At 32.6% G+C, this 12,134-nt stretch overlaps 1 protein-coding gene across 1 annotated transcript in view; it reads right to left on the reverse strand.

Moving 5' to 3' along the window:
- Positions 1-12,134, reverse strand: part of KIF18A (kinesin family member 18A) — an 80,921-nt gene that overhangs the window by 35,211 nt on the left and 33,576 nt on the right. The window contains exons 12-13 of the mRNA XM_059138608.1: positions 8,243-8,364; positions 3,096-3,340 (exon numbers count right to left, since the gene is read on the reverse strand). Of these exons, the coding sequence (XP_058994591.1) occupies positions 3,096-3,340; positions 8,243-8,364 (367 nt within the window). The remainder of the gene's footprint in view (positions 1-3,095; positions 3,341-8,242; positions 8,365-12,134) is intronic.

Here is a 12,134-nt window from a genome sequence, read left to right on the forward strand (position 1 = left end):
CATACTAGGCAATTTCTCTGAATATAATTCAATAAAGCTATAAATAAACAAAAAATAGAATGGAATTTGCCATAGCTTCTTGATATTAAGAATAAAAAAAAACTAAAAAAAAAAATCAAAACTAACAGTTTTATGAAACAATTCTCATTGGATGCCTACATGACACTTAAAAGTATGATTCTCATTTTAAGTATTTCTCCAAACCTGAATTCAAATGGAAATTTGCTCAATACAAAAGTATAATTTTATATAAGAACTGATTAGAAGGGCGCCTGGGTGGCTCAGTGGGTTAGGCCGCTGCCTTTGGCTCAGGTCATGATCTCGGGGTCCTGGGATCGAGTCCCGCATCGGGCTCTCTGCTCAGCAGGGAGCCTGCTTCTCTCTCTCTCTCTGCCTGCCTCTCAGTGTACTTGTAATTTCTCTCTGTCAAATAAATAAATAAAATCTTTAAAAAAAAAAAAAAAAAGAGAAAAAAAAAAAACTGATTAGAAAAAAAAGAAATGCTCCATGGGTCAAAGAAGAAATTACAACAGAAGTCAGAAAATATTTTGAACTAAATAATAATCTAAAATACTATGTATCAAAACTTGTGAAATGAAGCTAAAGCTGTGTTAAGAGGGAAACCTAGGGACATTATTGCATAAATTCGAAAGGTCAGGTGAAAGCTAATGAGCAAACATTTTTATCAGTTAAATGGACAGAGCAGCATAAACCTATTAAAAGTAGACAGAAAGATAAAATAGACATAAAGATAAAAAAATACAAGGGGCACTTGGGTGGCTCAGTCGGTTAAGCGTCTGACTTTGGCTTAGGTTCCCATCCTGCCATAGAGCCCACCAGCATTGGGCTCTCTGCTCAGCGGGGAGTCTGCTTCTCCCTCTCCCTCTGCTTGTGCTCTCTCTCTCTCACTTGCTCACTCTCTCTCTCTCAAATAAATAAATAAAAATCTTAAAAAAAAAGAGATGCAATTAAACAGAAAACAAAATCTAGAATGAAACAGGAAACATCGAAAGGAAAAAGCAACAAAGCAAGTATTTGACAGTTGACAAGGGATCATACTAAAAGAAATTACATCAAATACACAGATCTACAGAGATTTGCCTTATCTTCCTCTTAAAATCTATAGACATAGTATTTGTGATAGAAAAAAGCAATAGCTGCTAACATCAGAAACTGAGTAACTGGGGCTCCTGGGTGCCTCAGTCAGTGGTTAAGCTGTCTGCCTTTGCCTTGGGTCATAAGGGCCCTGGGATGTAGCCCTGCATTGCATCAAGCTCCCTGCTCAGTGGGAAGCCTGCTTCTACCTCCCCTACTCCCCCTGCTTCTTGTGTTCCCTCTCTTGCTGTGTCTCTCTGTCAAATTAAAAAAAAAAAAAAAAAAAAAAAAAGAAACAGTAATTTTTGGAAGTGGAAATCACATGGATCAGATGAACAGAAAAGCTAGAAGAGAAAATCAGGACCCCAGCTATGATATATACGAGAAATGCTTTTCTCATATCTGTAAACTCAGAAAAAAGGAATGTGAACAGACTATGAGGTAATTACCAATGACAATCAGTTTAACTGACCAATTGATTGTGATGTATGGTAAATTAAAGCTCTCTAAACAAAATGGAGACCTCCTACTAACAACATTGGAAACAAAAGTTTCCAAACAAAAGAATAAGCCTTTGGAAGATCTAGACATCCAGTTAGAAAGAAAAGTTTAGAGGTGAAGGAGTAGAGCAGGAGGCAGTTTTAACCAGAAGGAAAACTCTAAAGCACAACAAATAAACTCCACCAAGTCAAATAAGTAAAGAGGATGCCTCCGAGAAGATGAAGTAATGTCACTAGAAATAGGAGAGCAGCAAAGTTACAAAGAATATACACTAGTTCAGTGTTGCTGCTATTATTTTGGGTTAAAGTAAAGATGAGAGAGGTATCTTATGCACATTTGCATAAAGAAAATTTTGGACTTTGACAGATTAATTTTTAAACATATTTTTGTCCTGTATTCCAACAAATCAGTCTCTAGGAATCTGGTATACACGCACAAATGTGAAAACAAGCATGCTTTCTAATGCTCCGTTCACCAACAGAACAATGGTTAAATAAAGTATGGTACGTCTGCTGTCTGGATTCTCACAAATATTAAAAAAAAAAATAAGGTAGATTCTTCATGTATATACCCTAACAATAAAATAAATAAACTAGTAACAAATAAAAAAGTTGTACATCAACATATATAATGTGCTAGCTTTCATGAGAAACCCAATAAAAAAGCTAGAGTTAGATTATGTAATACAAATATTACACACACACACATAACAAAGTTAACCAAACTGCTAAATTTATTTCTGAGACAGGACACAAGATTGGGTTCTAAGGAAAGTCGAAGAAGGAATTCTACTTCTACATGTAATTCTACATTGTCTGAATTTATTTTAATCAACATCGTATGTTAGTTTTGCAATTAAAATGTCCCATGCACACTTTTATGACAGGAGAGATAACAAGTGATATGGCAACAAAATATAGCTTATTCTACGTTAGTTGATTTTAAGAATAGATTATTATTATTATGTATTATAGAATATAGTAATTATAATCTTTAATCCTTAATTGAGGTTAAATTTTAAAGAAGGATGGAGGTAAAATTATTCCATCAAAAATGGGTAAAATAGGGCGCCTGGGTGGCTCAGTGGTTAAGCCGCTGCCTTCGGCTCAGGTCATGATCTCAGGGTCCTGGGATCGAGTCCCGCATCGGGCTCTCTGCTCAGCAGGGAGCCTGCTTCCTCGTCTCTCTCTCTCTGCCTGCCTCTCTGCCTACTTGTGATTTCTCTCTGTCAAATAAATAAATAAAATCTTTTAAAAAAAAATGGGTAAAATAATTTAAAGATTTTATTGCTAGTTATTTAGAGCATCAAGTATTCTTGCTCTTAAACCTCTGAAAGATAGTGATTAACAAAATTATTCTAAAACTAATTTTCCCCTTAATTCTCACAAAATAGCCAAACCTATTTAAAAAATTCATGGTTCTGTAGATTGATACATAAAGGAGGCTACTCTTTAGGAATAACCTTATAATTTCCTTAATACAAGAAAAGCTGTACTTACAACAAGGAGCAGCAGATTGAACTGGTGGTCCCAGTTGTGGAAAGGTCATAAGAACAGAAATCTCTGGTAGATCATGTTGCTTTATAGTATGTTCTGTAGTTTGGTCAGCCCAAACCACCACTTTTTTCCTCTCTACCAAATGTTCAATTTCTTTGAAGTCAGACTCAAAAGCAGCATTTGAAAGGCCAGCTTCTTTTAATGCACAATACTGTTTTCTTAGGGCTGGAAGTAAAGCATTCAATACTCTATATAAAGAAGGTCACAAGAAAAGAGAGATAAATATTATATTTTAAATATAGTATTATAGTTTTACATAACATCCAAAGTATTAGCAGATCATTAGAATGACATGCTGTACATGTTTTCTTTAGAATGCTTCAACATACTCTCACTACATTAAGAATAGAGTGAAAAAATTCTGGATGGGAATTATAAGCATCAGGTCATATTCTCAGCTAGTCTTCATTTGCTTCCATCTGACCTTGGATAATACACAAACTGAGGATTCTCCTCTATAACTTGGGGTACAGCTAGTCACTGCTTACACCAGGAGACTACTGTGAGAACTAATGAGTTAAATACATATAAAAGGTTTTTGTAAAACATAATGTGATTTATAAAACAAAGATACTACTGTTACTGATACTAAATACCATGGAATTAAAATGAAAAATGAAAAAATACACTCTTCAATGATGAGATTCATTTCAGGTATGTAATATTTCAAAAGAACCACAGTTAACTTTCCTTGAGGTTAGCTCTTCATGAGTTAAAGCAATGGTTGTCAAAGCCATTCAAAGGAGTTCTAGAAGGAAGAGCTGTGGACAAGGATGGTGGGTAAAGGGAATTGATGGGGCACAGGTTTCCTGGCTCTGATTCAAAATCTTTTCTTTTGCTATCAGTCAGAGCAGTATTGAATGTATCTTTTTATGTATTAGTCCTCCATGTAAACATTCACTGAAGAAATGCTGCAGTTAAACAGTTACAAATTTATACACTCAGTCAATGGTTCTTAAGTTTTATATCAAGGAAGATGTCAAACAACTTGACCTTGAAATACTTCAGTCCTGGTTGTTTCAGTTGACTCAGAACACCCAGGAGAATAGAATCATTTCAAGTATGGGCAGGGCAGTGGGAAAAGGATAATTTTCTCAAGGAAGGAAGGAAGGAAGGAAGCAAGGAAATAGTTGCTTTATTATCCCAGAGTCTTAAATATTTAGATAGTAGTACAAATAAATAGTCTGTGACATTTTTCTTTTTGTTGAAGGTAGGGAGTACTCCCTTTAAGCCAAGGAGGCAACAACTATAGGGAAAAGTCATTAAGCATAAAGTCAATTAAAAAAAAAAAGGTTATTTATTGAGCACCTATACGAATCATGTGCTGTGCAGAGGAGAGAACAAAGAAATTTTAACAAAGAACTTTTTTGTCTTTCTAGAAGTCTCTCTCTTCCCAAGGCTTACTCTACATTTCTTCATACTTCATAGGTACAAAACGATTATCTCATTGTTCTGATTTGCATTATCTTGATTAGTAATATTGAGTATCTTGTCATATACCTGTTGGCTCTCTGTATGTCTTCTTTGGAAAAATGTCTACTTAGATTTTCTGCCCATTTCCAATCAGATTGTTTCCATTTTTGCTATTCAGTTGTATGTTCTTTATATATTTTGGATATATATCAGAGATGATTTGCAAATTTTGTGTCCCTTTGAAAGGTTGTCTTTTTATTTTGTTGATGGTTTCTTTTGCTGTGCAGAAGCTTTTTAGTTTGATGTTAATTTAACTTACGTTTGCTTTTGTTTCTTTTGCTTTTGTTGTAATTCCAAAATATCATCTCCAAGTCTGATGTCAAAGAACTTACGGTCTATGTTTTCTTCTAGGAGTTTTATGATTTCAGGTCTTATGTTCAAGACTTTAATTCATTTTGGGCTAATTTTTAGGTATGGTGCAAGATAGTGGTTCACAGTTTCATTTCTTTGCATGTAGCTGTCCGATTTTCCTAATATCATTTATTGAAGAGACTGTCCTTTCCCCATTGTATATTCTTGGTTCCTCTGCCATAAATTGACCATATACATGTGGGTTTATTTTGTGCTCTCTATTCTGCTCTATTAAGCTATGTGCTTTCTTTCTTTCTTTCTTTTTTTTAAGATTTTATTTATTTATTTGACAGAGATTACAAGTAAGCAGAGAGGCTGGTGGGGGGGGTGGGGGGGAAAAGCAGGCTCCCTGCTTAAGCAGGGAGCCTGATGTGGGGCTTGATCCCAGGACTCTGGGACCTGAGCCGAAGGCAGAGGATTTAACCCACTGAGCCACCCAGGCGCCCCTGCTTTTTGTTTCTTAATAACAGTGCAGTTTCTTTTTGTTTTAAGTTTCTATTTAAATTCTAATTAGTCAACATACAGTATACTCTGTGCTTGTTTTTAAGCTAATACCATACTGTGTTAATTACTATAGCTTTGTAATATAGTTAGAAGGAAATAAATCAGACAGGAATTGTGACACCTCCGTGTTCTTCTTTCTTGAGATTCCTTTGGTTATTTGGTGTCTTCTGCAGTGCTATACAGATTTTAGAATTTTTGTTCTATTTCTGTGAAAAATGCCATTGAAATAATATTACTCTTTTAAATCCACAGATTGCTTTGGACAATATGGACATTTGAACATTAATTCTTCTAATCCATGAACACAGAATATATTTTCACTTATTTGTGTCTTCTTCAATTTCTTTCATCAATGTCTTATAGTTTTCAGTGTATTGGTCTTTCATTTCCTCGATTAAATTTATTCCTAGGTATCTATTATTATTTATGCAACTGTCAATAGGATTGCTTTCTTAATTTTTTTGACAGTTATTAGTATATAGAAATGCAACAGATTTCTATATGTTGATTTTGTATCCTGTGATTTTACTTACTTCATTGATCAGTTCTACTAGTTTTGGTGGTCTTCAGGGTTTTTTATATATGTGTATATATACACACATATATACGTGTGTATATATACACATATATAAAAAACCCTGAAGACCACCAAAACTATGTGTGTATATATATGTATATATACGTGTATATATACGTGTGTATATATATGTATATATACGTGTATATACATGTGTATATATACGTGTGTATATATACATGTGTATATATATGTATATATACGTGTATATATACGTGTGTATATATACGTGTGTATATATACATATATATAAAAAACCCTGAAGACCACCAAAACTACTAGAACTGATCAATGAAGTAAGTAAAATCACAGGATACAAAATCAATATATATATTCATATATATCAATATATATACATATATATACACATATATATATATGTGTGTGTGTATGTATGTGTATATATATATATATATATATATATACACATATATACATATAGTGTCATGTCACTTGCAAATAATAAGTTCTAGGTCTTTTTTCCAGCTTGTATGCCTTTTCTTTTCCGTTTTTTTTTTTCTTTTCTTTTTTTTTGTTCATGTCTAATTGCTTTGGTTAGGACCTTTTTTGTCTTTTTTTTTTTTTTTTATTTTACATAGAAGTGAAATCCATATTTTATGTTTTTGATGACACATTTTAGATTTTTTTATCTTCCATATCCATTAATTATTGTAAAGTTATTTTTTACTACATTTTCTTTTAACTTTCATATTAGCTTTACTAGTAATTCATCTTTTACCTTTACTATATATTAACTTTTACCAGTGAGATTTATACCTTCAGGTTTTCTTATTACCTAATAGCCCCCTTTCTTTTCAGCTTAAAGAAGTCTCCTAATATTTCTCATAAGGCCAGTTTTATGAGCCCCTTTAGCTTTTGCTTGTCTGGAAAATTCTTTATCTCTTCCTCTCAATTCTGGACAAGTGTGCTGGGTAGAGATTCTTGGTTAGAAATTTTTTTCTTTCAGCATTTTAAAGGTATATTATATCACTTTTTTGCCTCTGCTGTACAAGATCAGGCTATGATAGTTCATCACCCTTTTTTTTTTTTTTTTTGTCATTTAATTCTTATAAAATCTTTTAAAGAAAGTATTATAACCTATTTTAGCACTTAAGAAAACTAAGGTTAAGTGAGGTTAAATAATTTATGCATGGTCATACTGCTAATATAAAATAGAATGCAAGACCAACTCCAAAACTCATACTCTTTCTACTATAGTATAGTACCTCTGTTTATAATGTTTTGGCTCAGCATTTTGCGAAATCAGTAAGAGTTAGTCAGAATCTTTTTGCTCATTTGAAACTAAAATTTACCTTAAATGTATTAATCTATTTGTCTGATATAGTAATGGGTTTCTTTGATACTTTAACTCTTGCCAGTGGCTTGAGTGTTAGTAAATGAATATTCATGATCTGTTCTAGGTAGAGATATAGAAAGCTTAAGATTAGGTTGAGCTTTTAACCACAGAAGAATATCTCCCTAAAGTTTTTCCTTTCCTTTTCCTCTTTCTAAAATAACTATCCTAATGTGACTTCTTTTACATCAGAAGTATGGAAAATTAATTACTAGTTATTTGAGAATACTAGAACTGCAGTAGAATTTTATACTAGCAGAAAACCCTTAGAGAAATATATTTTTCATTTTATAGAGCATGAAAGTGACAACTAAAGAGTTGACTGACATATCCAAGGTAACAAAAATAAAGACTGTTATACTTTATTTTTTTTTTAACATTATGTTTCAAAAGATGTTACTATGAGCTAGTAGAGCATGAGAGCTACTATAGCATCACATAAAAATTGAGACAGTTGAAGTTAAAAAATATACACTTTTAGTAACTTCATTTTATTGACAAAAATCATTCTGGAATTATAAATACTTTAAAAACTGCCACTTAAAAGATTAGCTGTTATAATAGTAATTGCTTCTAATAATAAATTTTTAGAGAAAAATGCTTTCAAAACTATAGAATACTAAAAATATTAGTTGGAAGAGAAGACACACATATTTTATACTTTCTCAATGTTTTCTAACTCTGTATACTTTCTGACACTGGTAAACACTTAAAAGTAATTTATTTTATACCAAAAAAAATTTTCTGGCAGTGGAAAACAACTTTTATGTTTCAGGTTCCTCAGGTCTGTAAGTATTAAAATTTATAGAATAGATAAATCCATGCACTTACGCCTCAGTTTGCCTGTGTTGTTGTTCTTGAAGACAAGCTAGATCCACCATATGTTTAATTTGTGCTTTCAAATCTTTGTTCTGGAGGTGCAAATGGTGACAATGAAGATCTTTGTTGAGCTCCTGGGGAAAACAATGCAAACTATACCTCAGATTCCTTTAAGAATGTTAAAATTAAGTAATTTTCAACAAAAAATATTTTATATTGGTGCTAATAGTTTTATTTTTTTATATACAAAAGGATAATATTTAGGAATGATCTGAGAAATAAACATCCTGGTATAAGTGGTCTCTAACTTACAAGCAAGGAAAATTTTAAGTTTCTCAGAAATTAATGTTAGGAACTTAGAACAAATCTTATTATGATGATAGTTTCTTGGTCTATCCAACTTCTTGATAAAGCTGTGAAGATATGAATATGACCAGGTTTTGCTTTACTGTCATTTCTTCAGGGCTTTTCCTGAGCATTATATTTAAAGATGGATACTCTGCACTTCCAACAGTCTCTGCCACAGTATCAATCAGTAACAATTTCATTTATCTGTTTAGTTTCTCTGTCTACTTATAATGTAGGGTTCACAACCAGGACAGTGGGTACATCAAACTGTTTCAGTGTTATAGCCCCTGTACTCAGTTTCTGGAGTTGCATGTAATAAAAATTTCTTGCCTTCACCCAATCTGGTATAAGCTTCATCCTAGAGCAGAAGTATGAAAAGTCTTTTATAGGTTCCCATTTTCCTAAACCACATGTGGTTAGCTGCAAGTGTTCTCTAATCTACTCCCTAAAATTATTTATCTTTCCTTAAACCTACTAAACCTTAAGTAGGAAAATGTCAGCTACATGATTATACTAAAGTGTGAAAGGGATAATCCAATACCATTCTCAGAATCCTTAACTGGGAAAATATTGGTCAATAGGATGAAAGGAAATGAAATCTTTTGGACATCTGAGGGACTGTGACAGCAATCTCATAAACAGAAGAGCTATGTCAGGAAGCTTCCTCCCCATGACAAATCCATTTTCATTCTTCAATACTCCTTACCAATTGATCACTGATTTTCTAAAAGCTTAAAATTTTTTTCTTCTTTTTTTTTTCAATACTTTCTATGCCAGTGGTAGGCACTATGGGAAACAATATCATTTGATGTATCTGAGACATAGTAAAGTTGGGGGTTGTTTCTTCATATGATTTATGACTATATTTTCACCCTCTTTAGGGAGTCAGAATGGTATGGTAAGAGCACTGGCCTGAATCAGGTGGTCTAAGAAATGGTCTCAGCCAGAACACAAATGCTACCTGAAGCTAAAAATATAGTCTTTATGGACATCAGTTTATTTGACTAAAATTTAAGAGCTTAACTAGACGACCTCTTTAGTTTTTTCCAGTTTTAAGATTCAATGATCCTAATGGTCTAAACATATTTGCCAAACATGCCTTCTTTTCTCTTGAAAAAAGAATCCTTTCTTTAATATTTCCCCTGATAATCTTATTCTTTTATCTTCTTGAATTACCTGTCTCTTAAAAAGACAAGAATTGATTATATAATTATATTAGTCAACAATAGGCCTTGGCTTGTGTGTCATCTTTGGAAAGCCAAGTTTATAATTTGCGTCTTGTCTTATCTTGATACACTCATGATAGAATCTGATTGGAAGAACATAGTCTATTCTGAGAACTACAAGTAGGTTAGTAATGGCTAAAGTGAAAAATATAATGTGAGGTTATGTATAAAATGAGAGGTACTCAGGCCTGGGAAATCATAACAGAGTTTGTATCAGGCAGAAAGCACTGAAGATTAATATGATCAGGGTTACTTTCTAGAAGGCTCATTTTCATTATAGTGGAATTTGAGTGGAATCCACAAGACCAAACGTAGCAGTCCAATAATGGTGGGTAGCGTTCTGAATAAAGGTAGTGGCAGGGGGAAACAGAAAGTAGTAAACAGATTTGAGAGCACAAGTGGTAGATATTGCAGAAAAGGTATAAAAAGAAGAGTACCAATGAAAGTCACAGTACTGAGTCTGTGTCCAGAGTTATATGACTGTGGTAAGTTCTTCTGCAAAATAATGTCTGTTTTCTTACATTAGCTGTGAAAACATCCATAGTAAAAAGAATTGAAAGTTAAATTAGGGTTGTAGGAATGGAGCAGTTTAATTTTATTGTTTTTTCAAATTATTTGTGATGAAATTCATTAAAAAGACTTTAAAAATAAATTCTAGGTTCACAGTCAGGTGTGAAAAAGTTTTGCTTAAGGGAGTTACAGAAGACAGATTGCTAGAAAAAATAAATCTGACCATATTGTAAATTTATTGAAATGTAAATTTATTGTAAAAATGTAAATTTATTGAAAATAACCCAAATATTAACTTTATAAATGCTACTAAGTAGACAAAGAGGCAAAAACAAATTACCAATTATAATAATAATACTAAAAAGAATACCATAACACTTTTTAAATTGGGAGCTTATGGTAAGTATGGGGAAGCAAAGGCAAAGCAGTAAATTTCTACAATTTATTTATTTACCTTTTTGCCTCTTTAATGCTAAATAAGTACTTCTGTAATTGGGATTTGGTTATAAATTAGAATTTTGATTATACAAGTAAATTATAAGTATAATATAAGTAAAACTAGTGAGAAATGAAAGTTTTTGGTTAACCCTCAATAAATCTCCATACTAAAGACTTATTCCATCTTCATTTATCTCTGGGTTTCTTTGTAACAAATAGGGTATCTACTGCTTGTTGCTCACTGCTCCTTTCACTACCGTGAGTGTCATCTTTGACTGGTCCTGTTAGTCTTCTCCCTCCCTAGTCTGAGTTTTAACGCTAAAGGAATGGCCTTTTGTAGCTATTGCTAGCCAACCAGAGAATTCATTTCCCTAGTCATGATGCACTGGGTAATATTTTTCAGTTACAACAAAAAAAAATTGTTATCTTTGAGTATTAACCATGACAACCTGCACTCATTTGCTACTGAATATATTATACTTTATTTTACCTGTATTGACAATCAGTCTAGTGGTTTTTTTTAGAAATTTGAAACTTCCATAGGATTAGATACCAATTAGCTAATACATAGTATTGAAATTCAGAAAAGCATCATCCAGGTAAAGACTCAGACACTCCTTTAAAAAAAAAAAAAGTGTAATGAAGTTATTCTTTTAAAAAAAAGTAATAGATATTTGGATCAAAATTAGGTACTTTGTAGCAGGTGTCTACTTACTGCTTATGCTATATTCATTTTCCCCTCCTTTCTTATTTAGAAAACTCTAATTTTGTTCACAGTGATAATGTGTCCAGCAAAAATATTCACCTTTCTATATTCCCTTATAGCTAGGGACATCCGTGTGACAACTCTAGCCAATAAGAAAGGCCTGCCAGGAATTTCCTGAAATGCTTTTACTGTCCCAAGACAGATATACCCTCCCACTTTATTTCTCTCTTCTTCTGGCCTAAGTGTGTAGTTGAGACTAAAGATGAATAATGATATGACAACTATGAAATGAGAAGTATAATAATGACACTGATGACATTTTGGAGGTACTATATTAGGAATAAACTGCATATTCTCAAGACTTATTGTCAGGGAACAAAATAAAGCCCTGACTGGTAAAGGCATAAAAAAGTCAGATTTCTGTAACCATGTGGATAAACACAATTCTTATCTGATTCAGCCATTAACTATCATTACCCATTACTACTCTTTATAATATTTCACTCTTCTAGGTGGGATATCTTCTTAGTACTTATATGACATACACACATACAACTTTCAAATCAGCTTTTGTTAGCTATGATACAAGTAAGGGTGGCCATGTTTAAAACTATTTTTCCACAAAATCTTAACTATTAAAACAAATTGAAATTACCTAAATGATGAATCCTTAAGT

Source organism: Mustela lutreola, chromosome 1 (assembly GCF_030435805.1).
Source record: "Mustela lutreola isolate mMusLut2 chromosome 1, mMusLut2.pri, whole genome shotgun sequence".
In the NCBI taxonomy this organism is placed as follows: domain Eukaryota; kingdom Metazoa; phylum Chordata; class Mammalia; order Carnivora; family Mustelidae; genus Mustela; species Mustela lutreola.